Here is a 20,305-nt window from a genome sequence, read left to right as displayed (position 1 = left end):
GTACCCCCAGGTTTTACTGAGCTGTGTCTGTTTATTCTATTTAGGAGGGAGTAAGCAATAATATTATATGCAAAGTGAATGTCAAAACCTGTTTGAGCGTGTTACTTCCTATTTCATTGGAAGCAGATGTTAATTGGCTGCAAATAAAAAACAAGCATTGATAAAGCCAATATGTCTTGCTTATTAGACATATTGACTTGGAGAATGAGTTTCAGCCATGCTGCATCTTATGATTAACGTTATTATAAAATTAGGTTCCCAGTTTCTGTTATGCTTTATAGCATAACATTTGTAAATAAAGAAAGTTCAGGCCTTGGCACAGAGGTGGGAAAAGGCAGTTCTTTCGGTTCGAGTACAATGGATTCGGGGGACTTAAGCGAGGGCCAGGGAGGCAGATTACAGGTGGCTGGTGGGGTGGTGGAAGGTCAGGCAGCTGTTCAAATATTCGGGTCCCATGTTGTGGAGGGCTTTGCAGACATGCATGAGCAGTTTGAAGAGGAGAGTCAGTGCAGGTTGCTGATGTGGGAGGTGTAGTGGACTCACCATGGCACTTTGAGGATGATTTTTGCGTTCTGGATAGTTTGGGGTGCTTGAGGAGGGTGGTGGTTCTGGCATAGAGGGTGCTCCCATAGTTAAGTCGAGTAGTGATGAGGGATTGTTTGACGATTCTACTGGTGTCTGTTACGATCCATCTGAAGATCTTACGGAGCATTCTGAGGGTGTTGAAGCATGTGGCAGCAACAGTCTCACGGAGAGCCCACTGTCAAGGAGTGATGCCAAGGTTGGGGGTGTTGCTAGTCCAAGGGTGGAGGGCCACCAGATGTCATCCGATGGTGAGGGCGGTCCTCCAAAGAGATCTTTGGTCTTTTCAGTGTTGACTTTGAGGTAGTTGGTTCTCATCTATTCAACAACGTCAGTCATGGTGTTCTGGAAGCTCGCTCTAGTGGTGTCTGTGTCACTGGCGTGGGAGAGTATGGGTTGGGTGTCGGTGTATGAGATAATGTTGAGATCGAGGTTGCGAATGATGGGTGCTAATGGTGACATGCAGAGGTTGAACAGTGTGGCACTGAGAAAGGAGCCCTGGGGTACTTTCAAGGACGCATAAAACAAAATATTGTCCCTCTGTATCAGGAGTCTCATGTGCTTTCTTCTGCTCTTTGCCTGCTTCTTCTTTAGGTGCATATCTGTGAATATCACTATGAAGTCACCCTTTCTACCATATCAGACAACAATTGCAAACAGTTTTCTTCATTTTTTAAGTACATGAAATAAGGAAGTGACTGTTATTTTCATGTCCCCACAAAGATACTGTGTGGTTACATGAATGTTCAAGTCACCACAGAGATAGTGTGTGATTATTGGGATGTTCAAAATGCCACAAAGATATTGTGTATTTATTATGATGCTCAAGTTTCCATAGAGAGAGCGTGCAAGGTTAGTAGAGTTCAAGTCCCTACAGCAGAGGTCTTCAAACGTTTTGATGCCGAGACCCCCTTGTAAAACCTTTTTAGGCGTAAGGACCCCCTTCCGACAAAGGTTTCTAGAAACTGGTACTCCTCGTCATCAACTTTTGACAACCATAAATGCGCCTGTTAGACTTCATCACATGCATCCATCCATCATTCATCCACTCACACTTTCACACATCCATCCATCCTTCATCATTCTAACCTTTCATCCTTCCATCCATCCATCCTTCATCCATCCACCCTTTCATCCTTCCATCCATACATCCATCCTTTACCCAGCCACCCTTCCTTCCATCCATCCATCCACTCATCATTCATCCACCCACCTTTTCACACATCCATCATTCATTCATGCAACCTTTTATCCATCCATACCTCCAGCCTTCATCCATCCACCCTTTCATCCATACATCCATCCTTCATCCTTCATCCACCCACCCTTTCATCCATCCATCCATCATTCAACCCCCCACCTTTTCACACATCCATCCATGCATCATTCATCCATGTAACCTTTTATCCATCCATACATCCATCCTTCATCCATCCACCCTTTCATCCTTCCTTCCATCCATAAATCCATCCACCCTTTCATCCATACATCCATTCTTCATCCACCCACCCTTACATCCATCCATCCACCCATCATCATCCCCCCACCTTTTCATACATCATCCCCATCCATCTATCCACTCATCATTCATCCACCCACCGTTTCACACAACCATCCATCCATCCATCCATCCAGCCGGTTGACTTTGCATCCTTGGGGACAGCAGACACTTCACCCTCTTAAATCTCTACTATGCTTTTCTCTATGTCAAAATGTTGAGTGCAAGTCATTTAATTCCCTCCCATATCACCCTAGATTTCACCATTTCTACCTCATCGCATATGTCATATACCAGACCTCCAATTAAAGTCAATGTGAGAATCCTTTGAAACCGCTACAAAATATGTGTTCAGATTTTGAAGGGATCTGAAAAGTATTTGTCCCTTTTATTGAGTAAAAACGCCCGAGACAACTGTAACCATAGAAGGAATTCCTTGTGAATTTACAACTAGAACTAGAAAAAATGGATACCTTTACATATGCTATACACTCTTTCAAATTGCACAGGTTGTCTTATTGCTTTTAATGTAAACTCGCACAGAGGTGGGGGCTACGATCAGTGTGCCTCTTCCGGGACGCCTTAACCCCATCCTTGCTGCTCTCAGGGTCTCAGATCTGAGGCACCTGATGCTCGTTTCTCAAAGGTGTTTTCCTGGCTACAGGACCCATCCCCCAGTCGGCAGCGTCAACTGACTTCATGAAATTTCGGCGCGCACTGGCCTCTTGACATGCTAATTGGCCCTTTTGTTCTGCGCAGGTGGGTATTTGCACGTAGTTAACTGCCCATCCCAAGTCCTGCCTTCTGCTTCCTCTCAAGGCAGATAATATCAACATCTCCAATAGTGGACTGTGGAACGGGCTTTGTCTATACTCTACAGAGCAAAAAACGAACAAAAAAAGGCTTACATGCTTTGAAAGTAAATATTGCGAATTGCACAGGCCCCTAATCATCACGCATGATTTCTAAGGAAGCACAAGTTTAAAATTCTAAAAATGTGCCATATCAATAGATTTTGTAGCCTTCAGGTAAGCTGAAATGATCATTATCCTTATACTTTTTTTGTCAGGAATATGCTAAACGCTCCTAACATGCACGTTCATCAACATTTCATATATTTTTCGTCTAAATTAAAAAAAGAACAATCCATTCAGTCACATGATGGCTTGGGCGTACAGTGACGTGCATTATTTACCTATTGCTTTCTTGATCTAGCCTTTATTTGACACGATCTATTTTCCAATATTAATACTTTCCCCCTTTCCTGAGGCCCACGTTTGTTTTATGGAGGCAAATCCTGTACATTTTTATGTGTTATCATTTAATGTTTTACCATTACTTTCATTTTACCTTTTTCCAAAGATTCGGATTCTAAGTGCCTTTTGTGCTGTATCCAACATTTTCAGATAATAGTTTTCATACTGAGGGGCAGATTTACAAGCCCCATGCGCCACCACTACATCACTTTTCGTGACGTGCTGGTGGCGCAGGGGGCTCCTCCATATTTACAAGGAGAGAAAAAGCCACCCTGCGAGACTTTTCCTCTCCTTGTAAATATGGCCCCTTCACACACAGCACTGTGCGTGGAAGGGGCGTTCCATGGGTGTTGCTGTGGGTGTTCCCATGCAACACTCATGGAACAAGCACATCTCCAGATTTACGAGAAATAGTAAATCTGGAGATGCGTCTGAATGCTACGCCACCCTAGAGGTGGTGTAGCGAGGCGCAACGTGGAGAAATGTTTTCATTTGTCCTCTTTTTTTTCTCTTTCAATGCTTGCTGCATTCTACAGCACGCATTGAAAGAGGAACAAGCTTCTTGTGATTTTTTTGTGTGCAGGAAGGTGCCCCTTCCTGCACAAAAACAACGTCCCCACAATGCAGGCATCCTTGCACCATGGTGCAAGAGTGCCTGGGCAGGCACATGGCTGCAGTTTGTGCGCCAGTGCAGGGGAAAGCATAGAGATGCAACATATTCTTGTAAATATGTTGCATCTCTGTGCTTTCCAAACTTACGCAGCACGGTGCAGCAAAATGACTTGCTGCACCGTGCTGCGTTACTTTGTTGTAAATCTGCCCCTGAGTGCACATCTCCTGCAAAACAGAAGATTCAAGCAATGCCATAGCAAACACCATAATGTGCTTTCTGTGGATTGTTTGCAATTTTCAACTTCTGGTATAAACTGTTGTGCTAAGATATGTCTCCCTCAAAATTAATGCATGTCGTCACTGTTAAAGGCAGTTTTAACTATTACCTTTCTCTCCTCCGGAACATAGGTTTTGCTTCCATTGAACACACAATGTTTATTGTATTTAATAACCTGCCTGGCTCCAAATGTTCTGAGGTGACAATAGGCTAGTGTGAAGTTTTGTGAGTAGGATGAGGCAGCCCTTTTCATGTGCATGTGTGGTAGGTGACAACTCCATCTCCACCTATTCTGCCAGGATGATCCATCCTGCCCACAGCTAGTCCCCCTTGTAATACTGTCTGAGAGGAATACATAAAGGCCAGTTACCAGCCAACTATATCTAGTCATGTGACAGCTGCAGGCATGTGGAGAGAACAAGAAAATGCCTTTCTAAAATTAGCATTTTCAAAATTGTGCCTTAAAATCCGACTTTACCATTAAAGAGGATTTTAAATTACAATTAGTTTAAGATGAGGCGTGACATTTCAATCTGTTCTCAATCAAAAATGAGCACTTATTAAAAGTAATAAGATAACCCAATGTAATCCTATGGGAGAGGTAGGCCCTGAAGTAGTGAAAATGGAATTTAAGAGTTTTTCACAACCAGTACATGTAAAACCTAAAAGTACTTGTCCAACTTTTTACATACACTGCACCCTGCCCCAAGGGCTGTTAGTGGCATACCTTTAAGGGTGACATATGTAATAAAATAAGGAAGGTTTAGATTTGGCAAGGGGCTATTTTTCCAAGTTGAATAGGCAGTTCAAAGCTGTTCACAGGCTGCAATGGCAAGCCTGAACAATGTTTCAGGGGCTACCTAAGTGGGTGGAACAACAAATGGTGTAGGCCCATTAGTAGCATTTAGTTTACAGGCCCTGGGTACATCTATTACTACTTCACTAAGGAATGACAAGTAAAATAAATTTGCCAGTTGAGTGTAAGTCAATTTTACCATGTTTAAAGGAATGAGCACAGACATTTTAGCCCTGGTTAGAAAGTGCACAGCGTCCTAAAACCCCCAAAACACAGGTTCAGGAAACACAGGGAGATTCTCAGCAAGCTGGAATATTCTACGCTTGTAAAATGTAATTCAAACGTTCATCAGCATGTTTGTCTCCAAGGGAGCCATTTTTATTTGTGAATAAACCATTATGCCTGCATCATCAAAAAATATTGGAATTTTCCCTCCAAATCCCTATTCAGGACATACTTTTTATCTTGTCTTTAACAAATTAAAATGTTTTAAACTTAGAACCAAGTAAATACAAGTGGTAGGTGAATAACCACACATGTAGTGATCACCTACATTGTCATAGTTCCTCATCAGAAGCAAACAATCCACAATTCCAACCCAAACTCTGAACTTGCAAATGCAGCAAATCCATCCACCATACAGATGAGTTCCCCCGAGTTATAGCGGGCACAGCTGCGATGCTGCTCATTATAAGAATCCTACCTGGAGTTGAGGCTCCGGTCAGACTCCCATTTCTCCAGAGGTCTGCATATACCGCACTTCTCTCCTTAGCCGTACATATTTACAGACCCGTCAGAGCAGTATCTGTTTTGCAGTATCCTTATATATCTAAACACACTACATTTCTCCATTACTCAACATGTTGCCTAATCTTATTCTTCACACTACATGCACCTCCCCTTAACCACATTATATCCTGACAGCTAGTACTCACTTTCAAAAGCTTCAGTTTACAGCCTGACAAACCTCGCCAGAGCTCCAGGTTGTTTTCAATACCTTCTTAACCATATCTCCTTAACCTTGCACAGCTCTCTCATAACCTTCATAGATTTACAGCCCAACCATATTTCTATAGCTCATTTATGATGTAATATCTTCACAGTTTTCCACTGGTATAGCATGTCTTGACAGACACAATCACTCAACTAAGGCAATACTTGAGAACACAAGAGAGTGGCCAGCGCTTGATCACAACAACCAATCAATCAATCAATCAGTGAACTTGTAAAGCGCGCTACTTACTAGTGAGGGTCTCAAGGCGCTGGGGGTGGGGGTGTGCTTCTACTGCTTGAAGAGCCAGGTCTTGAGGAGCCGTCTGTAGGTGAGAAGGTCTTGGGTCTGCCGCAGATGGGTGGGGAGGGTGTTCTAGGTCTTGGCGGCGAGGAAGGAGAAGGATCTGTCGCTGGCAGTTGTTCATCGGATGCCCTGGATGGTGGCAAAGGCGAGGCTGGTGAAGCGGAGCTGGCTGGCGGAGGTGTTGAATTTGAGGCTGTTGTTCAGCAAGGCTGGTCAGATGTTGTGGAGTGCTTTGTGTGCGTGGGTGAGGAGTTTGAAGGTGATCCTCTTGATGATGGGGAGCCAGTGCAGGTCTCTCAGGTGGGAGGTGATGTGGCTGCGGCGGGGGACATTGAGGATCAGTCGGGCAGAGGCGTTTTGGATGCGTTGTAGTCGTTGCAAGTGTTTGGCCGGGATTCCTGCGTAGAGTGCGTTGCCGTAGTCCAGCCTGCTACTGACGAGGGCTTGGGTCACCGCTCTTCTTGTTTCAGTCGGGATCCACATGTAGATCCTGCGAAGTGTGCAGAGGGTGTTGTAGCAGGAGGAGTAGACGGCGTTGACCTACTTTGACATGGAGAGGGAGGAGTCGAGGATGAATCGTAGGTTGAGTGCGTGGTCCGTGGGTGTTGGGGCTGTTCCCAGTGTGGTCGGCCACCAGGAATCGTCCGCCGCAGAGGGGGTGGTGCCGAGGATGAGGACAATCATTGACAAAGCCAGTATATCTAGTCTTTTGGGCCCACTGGCTTTGCCAATTGCTTTTAGCAATGCTGTACACCATTGGGATGCTAGGCAGCATCATCAAAATAACAAATAAAGAAAGACACGATAGTGGTAACATCTTTTCACTGATGCATACATGCATCAGAAAGCATATGCTCACCAGTAGAAGGACACAGCTGACATTTATTTTATGAGCAGATCCAAGATGAACGATGTCATTTGGCTCAGAAAATACAAACAATATATTTTTTTAGTACAAAAAGGACTGTAGGTTTTGGGGGTGGAGGTGCCTGGTAAAGCAGGAGCGGGGGAAGGGGAAAATCAGTGCATGAAAGCAGGGGAAGCACAAGAGGCAGAGAACACCACAGAAGTACACAGGTAATAAAGAGTGTGTGGAGTGGAAGGATGGAAGCATGCAGACGAGAGATGGCAGCATGGGGAGAGAAGCAAACGAGTGAGACAGCTAGAAAACACATGCATGTGTGGAGTGCTTAAACAAAACAAAAGTTAGCAGTAAGGAGTGAGAAAAGCAGACAGGAGAAAGAAGAACAAGAAAAGGGAGAAGTAGAGGCGCACACAGACAAGACAGCTGGAAAACACATGCACTCTTGTAGACTGCTTAAGGAAAACACGAAATGAGTTCCCTTAAAGTGAGGAGTGTAAGGACACAACTAAAGAGGTTATTCTCCACAGGAGGGATACACATAAGATAAGATAAACTATCTAAACAGAAGTAGGCAAATGAGAAAAAAATAAAGCCCAAAAAAGGCAAGCAAGGGTTGGGCTTTTATCCCAATGTAAGATCTTGATAAGCTGATAATCGAGGCCCCCTTTACAAAGTTTTGGCACAGGGCAGAGTTGCAAGGCTTTGTGCTGCACTCACCTGCATCACAAGAAAAGGGCAGGAATGCACAGTATTTCTGAGATATGGTGCATTCTTGTCCTCTTTCACAGCACTGGCACACAAATGGCTTCCATGTGCCAATGCAGGCACCCTTACACCATGGTGCAAGGATGTCTGCGTAGAAATTAGGTTGTTTTTGTGGAGGAAGGGCAACCTTTCTTCACAGAAACACCCTCATGCCACCCCTGGGGAGGTGCAGGACTTTTGATGCACTCCCATATTTATGCTTCGTTGTAAATCTGGAAATGTGTCAAAAACCAGGGGCTTTGAGTTGGAACACCTACAGCAAAACACATGGCACGTCTCCCCGAGGCAGTGTGAGGCAACGCCGTATCTTCAAGGCCATGAAAAGCCATGCACGGTAGCTTTCTGTGGCCTTGTGGATATGATTCAGAGGCCTGCGGCAACAAAGCATCAATAACATTGACGCAGCGCAGGCCTCTTGTAAATGAGATCCTTGGTCTTATGCAAACAGGCAGCTTGCTCTGTCTGGGAGCTTCCATCTAAAATTGCTTGCTCACAACAAGAAAAACTGAAGTATACAGCAAAGTGAAGGAAGATAAACTCTAATTAATCTCAGCAGCTGGTAAATACTCAATGTCCCATCCTGGTCCATTGTTATTTTGTATACTATCCCACCTAAGTTTGGATCCAGATATCGCAAATCAGACTGGAACCTGTTTCAATGGGAACAGCCCAGCCTGAACTGCTACAACAGGTCCACCATGGACTCGAACACAAGCAACTCAGGATGGGTGTTGCCCTAGTAGGACTCCTCAACTGCGTATAACTTGGTTCCAGCGGCTCAGTGGGCAAGGACCCACTTCTGAGCATATCCATTCCTTTTACAACATCGCACTGAGGTATGCAAAAAAATTATGGATGGAATGCTTGAACTAATACCAGCTACTGGTAATTGCTCTAGCCTCATCGTAGCCCAGTGCTATTTTGCATACCATGCTACCTCAATTTGGACCCAGCCATTTGCAAATTAGTCTTGACCCTGCTCCAACGGGAACAGTCCAGCCCGAACTGCCAGACCAGGTACTCCCTGAACCGGAATACAAGGAATCCAAGACTGGTTTTGAACGTTTTAGATCTCTTTAGTCTGACATAGCTTGGTTTCAGTGAAACTAGTGAGGACCTAGCTCGGCAGTTCAGGCTGGACGTTTCCCACTGGAACAGGGTCATGGTTTCACTCATTGGTAGTCCTACCTCCGTTTTGTGCTATTGCATGAAGTTTAGCCTCTGGCTAAAATGACTTTTTGTCACAAATGTGTGAGGACCTCAATGTTTGACTCCTTCCACATATGGTACTGCATAATATTTTGCCATTCACTCAATGCAGTACTGCTGATTATTGCACAGCTTTGCTATGCATGACATTTTGTGAATCTGGTCCATACTTCTCTTCTTAAGAAATAAGGTAGTGCCCTTTCTTATTTTGTTGAAATATTACAAGAAAAAGAATAAAATCCTCAAAACTGCAAATGTAAAAACTGTAGCTTCAAACTAGTAATTCAGCCTAAGCCTTATCTTTTCATTAGAAGAGCAGCTCTTAATATATCACAAACCAACAGGCTGTGCTCATCATGATTGCATGAGGATTCCATGTGAATTCTAATGCACTTTTCATATGTTTGGTACCATTTCCAACATTGTGCATTACATTTCTAACATAGCATATTCTGCTGTTTTAGTTGTAGATGGCATAAAATCAAAATAGTCAGCCTGACTGCCCTGCTTAATTTGGCTGCTGAGAACGTCTTAAGCCACCAAGACACATTATTTTTGCTCTCTATGCGTGGGGCCACTTGAATTATTTAATTTTACAGCCCTGGTATTTTCAGTATAGTTATGCTTTTGCCACATAATCGATCATGTACTGCATAACCTGCAGATTTTAACAAAAAAATATGTTTCTACTTTAAATGGACAAAAACGACTAAACCCGAAGTGACACACATTGCCCAGCAGTCTAATGCCCTTGGCAAAGGTTCTCTGGTCTTCTTTTTGGTTGCATATTGCTGCATTTGGGGTTTAAACTGGTACTAATGAGATGGAACATTTGCCCAAACAGTGTTAACCTGTTTGAAAAGCATGACAAAATGAGGAAGTATACTATCACAAGTATGCCCGTGTTATGCTGTTTAATTTGCCTTTTCTCATCAACCCACCCACATTATATGATACAATGTGATATAAATGATTTTGAAATGTTCAAAGAAAAATAAAATGGAGACGCCCAAAATGTAAATCTAAAAGTTTTTTTGCTTTATCAAATGTAGGAAATGTTGCCATTAAACTTTCTACATTTGTGCAGGTGAATTAGGTGTGCAGCTACACTAGAAATCTATGCTTAGAGTGCATGACTGCGGATGCCCTGGCCTTTCTCTTTTTTTCTTTACAATATTTGTCAGTAATACATAGGAATAATTGTCCCACTGCATGGGTTTCTCTTGAAAGGCACTTTTTTACGTTGTGTTTTTTTTTTATTATTGGAAGTGCAAAAACAGATAAAAAGTGTCAGGTGCTCAGCCTCATTCTGAGTGGTGCTGCTGAAGTTTCAGGCCAAGCAAATCTAGTGCTTTTTGCTGGTGCCTCTGCTCGCCTAACATGATGTTTGAAATCTGTTGCAACTGTGCCCATCCCCAGTCTGCAACAGTCACTTACATTAGGTGTTCTCAGCTCTGCTAGTTAACTGGCCCTTTTTATGCACGAAAGTGCATTTGCACATCTTTGGCTGACCTTGGCAACGCCCTGGCTACCTTTCCTTCTCTGCATGAAAACAAACTGCGGAGAATACTTGCATTCTTGTAACAAGACTTTAAAGAAACAGTTAATTTTAAATTAAACCCCCTGCACATCTAAGAAATGAAATAGTAATTGTTTTAAGAAATAAGTATACCGCACAACAAAGTTCATCTTATGGCCAAATGTACATGCTGGCATTAGATGATAAAATAAAGCTAGAACGGATGCAATTAGATTGTTTGCCTTATATAAAATGAAATATTCTGCTTAAGGTTTAGCTTAACTGAGTCAGGTACAAACACAACTTGGTTCAGTAAATATTTTTTTGATTTGAAAAAAAAGATCTATTCACAAAAGATATGTATTCTGTTTGCTATCTCTATGCTTCACAGTCGAAGTAATTATCTGGTTTCAGACATTAACTTTTTATTTCTATACCATAGAATTGTACAAGTTCGCCCCTATAATTTAAATTTCACCCAGGCCTACTCGGAAGTTTACAGAAAGAAGCCATATGCACTTTGCTTTAGGAAAGAAATAGTCCACATAATTCACCTACCTGCTACAGTGTTTACTGATGCTATTTCCTGAAGCAACCCTTGTGTATGAAACACATTAGGCATTTCTAATGTGCAGTACACGGCCTACTAACAGGTTAAGGACAAACAATAAAATAACCCCAAGTATTTCAGTTTGGAAGGCCTCGATTTCTGTATTGAGCTCAAACTCGATAATCTGCAGACTGCTTACAAAGAATACATTGCATAATTATAAAGTAATTTTTCAAGGATGTGTGCTATATCATCTTGACTCGAAAGTGATTCATTTTGCATTTTAATAGCAGGCGTGAAATCAGCAGCAGCTTTTGCTCGGGCACCTGACTCCCTTCTTGGCTGCTGTCAGTCCCATGTTGAACTACAGCTCTGTTTGAAGGTGCATTGGCAGCAGCGCCCACCCCCAACTCAGACTAATCAACTCCAAGAGCTTTCAGCACCCTGATCTGCAGTCCTGCTAATGTGTTTTTTGTCAGGCACAAGTGTGCGTTTACATGTCTGCGGCTGCCCATTCTAAAGTACTGTTTTGAGTTTCCTCTTAAGGCAGATTCTGACATCTCCAAGTGATGTAATGCAACAAGGGATTTTTTTTTTCTTGCAGCAAAACACATTGCAGCAAATTCGAATGTGATTCAAACAGGGTGTTGCGTGATTTCATATTTTGGTACAACATTCTTTTATTTTAATGGGCTTTCATTTATATATCACATGCACTACCAGCAAAGCAGGGGCTGTTTAAAATATTGTGTTGAAAACGCAGTCATTATTTCAATAAGGTGCTTGGAATTTAGACGGATCCTAATGTCTAACATATACTTTTACAAACTGATGAGTTTAATGCCAAAGTATATATTAAAGGGGAATTCTGGTTAAGGATTAAAGAAAATGACCATATTTTTCCACATTTTTCGACATTGATATGCCTTTTTAAAAAATATTTGTATTGTTGTCACATCCATGAGTACTGATAAGATGATGAAGTGCACCATTTCTTAAATAGGGACTCTGTCATGTGTTGGAAATGCAAAGCAATAGTATTCAATTAAATGTGCATTTCTTAGCTTTTCAAAGAAAATAGCTACTAAAAAATAAAAGTGCAAAATCAGTAACCTCATTTGATCAATGTTTTGCTTCTAAAAAAAGATTCCATTAAATTAAAAAGGCCATGGCATTCAGGTATTATGTTTTCTGATGGGTATTCTCCTTCAAAATCACTATCATCTGTTGCTAGATGGGATTCAATCACTGAAGTGTGTTTAATATGCTAAGTGTGTTTAAGGCTGCAGTACCACCGCCTGTCTATGGGGGCAGAGCGAGCAAAAAAATAAACACACATGGTGAAACACAGGTCCCCACAAGGCAGTTTTTTAAAAAGTTGTAAAAATTGGCACAGATGTTTCTGAAGTCATTTCCAATCATTTAGAAGACTTTACCTTGTGGGGACCTGGGTTCAGGTCCCCACAGTGCAATCAAGTCCCCACAGCGTGAGTGTGTTATCATACCCAAGTCCCCACAAGGATAGACAGACACACACACACACACACACACACACACACACACACACACACACACACACACACACACACACACACACACACACACACACACACACACACACACACACACACACACACACACACACACACACACACACACACACACACACACACACACTCACACTCACACTCACACTCACACTCACACTCACACTCACACTCACACTCACACTCACACTCACACTCACACTCACACTCACACTCACTCTCACACTCTCACACTCTCACACTCTCACACTCTCACACTCTCACACTCTCACACTCTCACACTCTCACACTCTCACACTCTCACACTCTCACACTCACACACTCACACACTCTCACACTGCATTCCAGACTATTCTATTGCTTCATCAGGAGGATACTTTCGACTGTTCATAAACGCAATTTATTCTTCATTTCAAACCATTAATCCGCTAACCTTAGTCTCTTGTTTGTGGATCGATCTTTACGAATTTGGACTGTTCAGAGTTATTGAACCAACACAGTTGCTGCAATATTAATGCCCCTTCCCCATTACATGACTGTTAGAAAAGCAAAGGTTAAAGTCTGGATCCCTGTCAGATAATTGCTTTAATGCCTTCTCACTAAACATTGTAGTTGAACAACCTTCTCTACCTAAGGAAACAAAAATAATCAAAGTTTTCCTTTATACCATTTATACCATTCCGATGTCAAGTGCCTATTAGTTGAATCTTGAAAAGTTTTGTTTGTTATAAATGCATTTCTCAGTCTTCACCTCTAATCAAATATTTGACTACTTCTAGGATCTGGACGCTTTTTTGTCTAATGTTGTGTCCTAAATGATGATAATGTAACACATTTGGTGTTTTCAGCTAGTTAGTCCTCATGTTTCTTTTATATTCTCTTAACCTTATCTTTGCTTTACATTGAATTTTACCCACACATCCAAGCCAACAATGGCATTTAATCAAATATGTACAGTGATCCATACTGATTGAGGTTGAAGATAAGTGGGATTTTATTTGCCATTCTTCGATGAGGACCAGTATTTTGTTTGATTTTGCCGTGGTGCTGTGCACATTTGAAGAGTGAAATTTACATTTGTTCTTTTTAGAAAGCAAAGTCTGTCTTAATGTAGCAGCTCATGTCAACTGTACCTAAACATTTTTTAGCTTCAGACTTCTTTGGAATTCAAGAGTAAAGCTTTCTTTGAAAAAATTTTCAGGGTATCCTCTATTTTCAACAAAATCCAGTGTTTATTGCTTTGTAAGCCTTTTAACTATTACATAATTCACTTTAAATATTTGCTCACATAATTTATCAATGTCTTTCATTCATATAATTTTACTAATCATTCTTTAGTAATATTCTTTTCCCATCTTTTGGCAAATTAAAACCACTTCAGGATATTCTCCAAGAAAGATTTTTTCTTTCATCCTCATTTGCTCTTACAGAAAGTGAGATTCTTTAGAGATGATACTTTGAATATGGCGTCATTTTCATAAGTGTTTTGATTGGGGAAGGTCCATCAGACGAATTAGAACAATTCAAAATTGAATTGAATATGTTCAATGATCGTATACAGTTTTATTTATTTCAGTTACAATTTTTGTTATATTTGAAAATTGGAGTTGGCAGAGAAAATTGTACGTAAGATCTGCAGATTGGAGCAATGTGAGTTTTTTAAATTTCTTTATTTCACTTAGAAATCATCCGCTATGTCAAGATGGGGACAAACGTTAATGCTGCTCCATCCCTTGCTCTTTCCCTTGCTTGCAGGAGACATTTTTTACTTTACAAAGAATGTACTTTAGTTGGTTTGCCGTTATTGCCCTCAAATTAGGAAAAAATGCTACTTTCTCAAGCTAGTAACTCTTACTTCACCTGGTCTTGTAGGTGATTTCACACACTGGTGACTCAATAACTAGAACATGTCAAGGCGGATTGGTGTCAGAGGAGGGATTCTGCCCATTTGATACCTTAGCATTAGACCATGGGCTGGGACCAAAACAGTTCTTGCTATACTCTCCCCTTAGGGGTGTGATGTGGAGGACATTGTGGTCTGACCGGGAGCAACCCCCTATAGATGCTACATTAGAGATGGCTCTGATTGGAGGGGAGGGGGGGGGGGAATTCTACCATGGCTGTTACCCACCTATATACCACGCTAAAGCAGCGACCCGGTAGGGAGAATGCCAAGTTGCTTGATTGGTAGAAATGCTGACCTTTTAGATGGATTGTGGGATTGAGTGGGTTTGTGCACTCACTAGACCTGGTGAATGGTGACACTAACTGTCGCTAACTGAGTTATCTCGGCCGCTGTATGGTGATACATGGGGCACACAGGAGATAAAGTTTATAGGTGCAAGTTCAGATCAGTCTCAAGTACACACGTGCGGTTCAGGGGGCAGGGTTGATTTGATATTTTTCAGTTTTGTATTCCTGTTGAGATGTAAATACACTTGAAGCAACTGCTGGTTTTCTGCTATGGCGATGATCTACCGGTTTGTTTTTGGCAAATGCTACATGTTCTCCTGGTTGGGTACTTGGGTCCTTCCAAGATACAGGGTTTCAGAGGATTGTTGAGTGAACAGAGTACACAATTTTTGAAGTCATCATGAACAAATACTATTGAAATGTATCTGACTTCCTTCCTCCGACATGGAGTGTTGTTAATGTATGCCAGATGTGGTTCTGCTAGATATACCAGTGAAGCAAAAATGCAATAAAGATATTTACACAAAAAAAACTAGAACTTGTCGAGCTGATTCCCAGTTGGTTGATAGTGGTGTGTGTGCTTTGATTTGGACGCTTCCTTTCCTGTGTTTATTTAGCATCAGGATACATTTTAAGTTATTTGCCACACTTTATAAATCTGGTAACATAACATCACTTGTTTGCCAAAATTTGTAACTCTGCTCTCAGCTTTCCCTTTTTAAATGTTGGGAAGAAATTGTGGCTCAGGTGCATATTGCTGCTGTGACAGTACTAGTGGCAGGGGACCTGTACCACCAAGTGAGGAGTCAAACCAACACCTAGCTGGAATATGTGCACAAGACTCCTCTGACTGACTTGTGTATGGAGGTTGTCTCAGTGGATTCGGTCGGGCAGCTGCCACTATATTGAGGCTGCCAATCTGACTTTAAAAAAAGCATCACCAGGGGTAGAGGAGCTATAGAGATGGTTCCAGAGCAAAGCAGGGGATGAGAATTCAACATCCACAAACTGACTGGTAGCTGTAGGATACCTCGCTCCCCAACCCCTCCAATTTTGAAGGGACATGGATGTTTTCCCTTTTCACCACTTCTGTTGGGTTTCTCTTTTAGCTATGACTGACCATCTTGATTCTGCATACATTGTGCATGCTATTGAGTCCCATAGATGCTGTTCCAACCTAACCTAAATTGAACATCACATTTAGGACTGGTGTAGTGGGGCATTGGTTGCCCCCAATAATGTGAACACTCCCACCTATGGACAACCTGATTTCACCTGGTGTTTTGTGGTGAGCGGCCCCTAAAGGGTTGTACGTTCAAGGGTAGTGGCAAACACTACAGCGGTTACTAATCCACTACTAATCATGACTCCTTTCGTAAGCATTGAGAAATTGTGTAACCAGCTGGGTTGTTCACTAATTTTATCCTGAACTTCAGGACCACTGCTGTTGGAGTCTGACTAAGTATATTTTTGGGCTGACCTTGACTTACTGAGCCTACCTTTTCCGACTCAAGCAAAAGACCACGGACCTAGTTTGTGTCCTGAGCCTTAGGCTCAGTGGGTTTTTGTTGACTCTTTGCAGGAAATGTTGCAGTCTTATTTCTGTCCCACTTAGTTCTCCAACTTTGCATCCAGAGTCAATCACTCAATACAGAGTGATCACATTCCATCAGAAACTGCGTGTCACCTCTGCACTTTTGGCTGAGTTTGTTTACAGTCATTATAGTAAAATCTACCTAATCAGGATCCCTAGTATCTAGCCCTAGACCTATTTTTCAGTAAAAAGCATGATGGTGCCCAGCAAGGGTGTGGAAAGTATAGTACAGCTAGCAATGCAATACAGTAGTTTTCTTACAGGATAACTTTAGCCTTGGGCCCATGTTTTTTAGCACCTTGTGCTTAAGCATTTTGTAATGAACTAGGTTCCAATTGGGTTGCAGTAGTTGTGCTAGCTTTGAGATGCAATTGGTAAACAATGGAACCCTTTTCAAATACTAATCAGTAGCCTCTTGACTGTCGCCCCTGATTTCCTGAGTAGGCAAAGGAAAGATATCATGTGCTCAACTTGAACCTAATGCCTGTGGAGAATAAGAAAATAGGTGAAGAAGCAGGCCCACACTGGGCCAAAATCTTTAAAGGGTGAGAGAAACTAGAATTTTGAATGGCATTTTGAATGGCAGGTATTGGTATCCTGACTTTGCTGGACCACAAACAATGGAGAGCCCAAAAGGGCTATGAAGCTGAGGGGATGATTTGGGGGCTGCCGAAACACTGGCCTCTTTCTTGAGAGGTGGTCAAATAACGAAGCTTGTAGATTGGGCTGAGGCTTAAATGAAGGTGTATTGTCTATTAAGTGGGGGTTTTGCATAGGGTTTTACAAGATGCACTTGTTTTTCTTAATGTTTGACATGTAAAGTTGCATTGCCATAAAAAGCGGACACCTGCCCGATTCGGAGGTTTACTAAATGTTATGAGGGTATATGCACTAAATCACTGCATGGCTGAGCTGATTTTTGTGACTCTTCATCTTTGAATTCAGCTTTACCACTTGTCTATCTTGTTGACATAATTACAATTAACATTTGTACTGGTCTCTCCTTGGTTCCTTCCTTTTTGTCAGAAACTCCATGAGCTGGTTGTGCCATTGCTAGTTCACCTGCAGCAGTGCATAGGACAGATGACCAGCCCATATTCTTCCGCTGAATGCCGCAAGGAACTGTATCGACTTCTGCTCAGTCTTCTGCTGGCGCCCAACCCACGTTTACCACCCCCTCTTCACTGTGCCGTTCGTCTTTTTAGCCTTGGCCAGGCTGAGAAGAATACAGAGGTAAGACCATGATTATCTCCTTCCCACTGGTTTGCACCTCCATAGCCTTCACTGATTTCTGTCCGCAGGCCTGCACTGCCCTATTAGTGGTTGCTTCTCACCTGAAAGGGTACACTGGCCTAGCCAACTAAAGAACTGCTGCTTCAGTATTCTTCACTGTAGCATAAGTGCAGGATTGCTGTTCTTGAATAGCTTAGACATAAATTTGTAATGTGATCTTCATCAGGAATAAAGAGTTGCATCTTTGTCTAGACATTGGGGCACTCTTTGCACAGCATGCCCTTGAGCCATCAAAACAAGGGGTCAGCGGAAATTTCCATAAGAACAAGGATCAACCTCAATCAGTTTCACTCCTACTCATTGACAAATCAGTGATATTTCACAGTACAGTGAAACTATCGACAGCCCATACCAGAGGGATTGACTCTGCCAACCAGCACACTAGTGTGACCTGCTTGATCACATGGCCATTTGTTGAGCAAAAATCAGGAAATACTAGGTAGTTTGGAAAGGCAGTCAATACTGTGCATATGCTTGCGGATGTGGCACAAAGGTGCCAGTCATTTCAGGATTCATTTACTCTCAATTCTCAGAGGCTCATCTTGCTGTTGAGTATATTGGGCAAAAGTTTCCAAGTTGGGGCTAAGAATATCTCGCAAGCACCCATTACAATCTATCTACAGGGCCACTCTGTCCTAATCTCCACTGACTTTCTGCCACAGAGCTACATTGCCCCCAATACTCACTGTTTTTCACCCAAAAGAAACCTGTCCTAGAATGACTCACTGTCCATCCACAGGACTACACTCTTTTATATAGTGCAAACGCGACCTGAAGGGTTCAGAGTGCTTTACATGAGCATCAGTTGCATTACATTACAGACTGACACGTTCATTTTGTTAGGCATAGGGAGATTAAGCGATTTGCCCAGAATCGCAGGATGTTGAGCATCCCTGCCAAGACTTGAACCTTGTTCCCCAGCTTCCGGCTCAACTGCTCTCGCAGTTGGGCCACAGACTTTGTGGGCTTGGTTTCCTCTGTATTTCTTCTAATTAGTGGGCAGAATAGGATTATTTGTTCTTTCAATTACATTTTTTATGGTGTCATTATTTGTGAAATTTGTGAAGCTGAAATATTTTAGAATCGGTCTGTAGAGCCTGGAGAAAGAGATCTGTCTGACAGTCTCAATCTGCCCATCATCGCATAGAAAAGCTCCAAACCAGCTTCCAGTCGCTTGACTCTCGCAGATCATAGAATGCCAATCTGCCACCAAATTCTGCTTGCTGAAAATATTTTCAGTCTTCACTGTTATCTACCTGTCCAGACATAATTACCAAAAATACACTAGCATCCTCAATAAAGTTCTCCAAGCCAGATCATTTAACGTACTCCAGAGAGGTTGTCAAAAGAATGCAGCACCTTAACCTTCCCCTGGTCTAGCTGTTGACTGCAAAGGAGACCTCTAAGCGCTCCCAGCAGTTGCTACAACAGTCCAGTACCTGTTCTTGACCACCTTCCTTGTTAAGATAATTCCTAACCTTGCCCCCACCCCATCCATCCCATACGACTGGCGCCTAATGTAAGAACTGATATGGCACCAAACACTGCACATCTGTTACTGGTTTTCTGAGATCCAGCTCACCTCTAGATCTCCATGCTGGAATCCTTGAAAATCGGAACATTATCCACGTAGGAGAGCCCTTTTCTGATACAGGTGCCCTTCATACATTGAAAGGAACTGTAGCGAAGCGTGCTTGGGCAGATTACCAATACTGAGGAGAAGAGGAGCCCCATAATCCTGCAGTGTTGTAAAGGTGTCTGGTGCTGAAGGATGGCCTTTGACTCATTCTTTCTGATGATCATGCTTTATTCTAGGTTGGAATTCATGACTTATCCCCCTGCCCCCCTCCTCAACCCCCCAGAACAAAAGCCAATATTCTGTTAACAGCACCTGCTCCAATTTCTCCCTTTTTATAAAGCCCAGCTGCTGGAGCAGGTTCACTGTTGTGGCAAGGTGGACTAACGGGCTTTGAGGGCTTTGCTCCATAAACAAGATATTCTCCATGTAAACCATTAACCTCAACCCTCTGGATCAAAAGAACTTTGTAACCGGCTTCAGGCATGTTCAGTTAAAGACCAGGAGGCAAGAGCAATCTGATAAGGAAGGCTTGGAATTTGGTTGCTACGCAAGTATTGCAGAAACTTGCTGTGCAGAGGAGAAGATGGATGTGGTCTTTCTAAAGGATACTTTTACCTGCAGATACCTCACCTGTAGAACAACCCCAGGTGTCAGACTGGATCTGGAAAATTTAAAGTAACTAAGTTGTTGGTAGAGGACACTGAACTCAGTTGGTGCCAGAAGTGACATCAGATAGCGCCTCCATGGCCATATACCACCCGCTGCATTGGCACAAAAGTCTGGGTTTAAACACTGTAGATTCCCGTGCTGGTTTCTTTTGTGTTTGGAGTGCGACCATGCCCCTAAATCATGCTCTTCATGCCTCAGCATGCA

General features: G+C 42.5%; 1 protein-coding gene across 1 annotated transcript in view; it reads left to right on the top strand.

Moving 5' to 3' along the window:
- PELP1 (proline, glutamate and leucine rich protein 1) overlaps positions 1-20,305 on the top strand; it is a 394,967-nt gene that overhangs the window by 330,553 nt on the left and 44,109 nt on the right. The window contains exon 15 of the mRNA XM_078670231.1: positions 17,587-17,793. Coding sequence (XP_078526357.1) covers positions 17,587-17,793 — 207 coding nt within the window. The remainder of the gene's footprint in view (positions 1-17,586; positions 17,794-20,305) is intronic.

This window comes from Lissotriton helveticus, chromosome 12, assembly GCF_964261635.1.
Source record: "Lissotriton helveticus chromosome 12, aLisHel1.1, whole genome shotgun sequence".
NCBI classification, from domain to species: Eukaryota; Metazoa; Chordata; class Amphibia; order Caudata; family Salamandridae; genus Lissotriton; species Lissotriton helveticus.
Note: the sequence above shows the minus strand (reverse complement) of the source record. Positions and strands in the feature narration are given on the sequence as shown.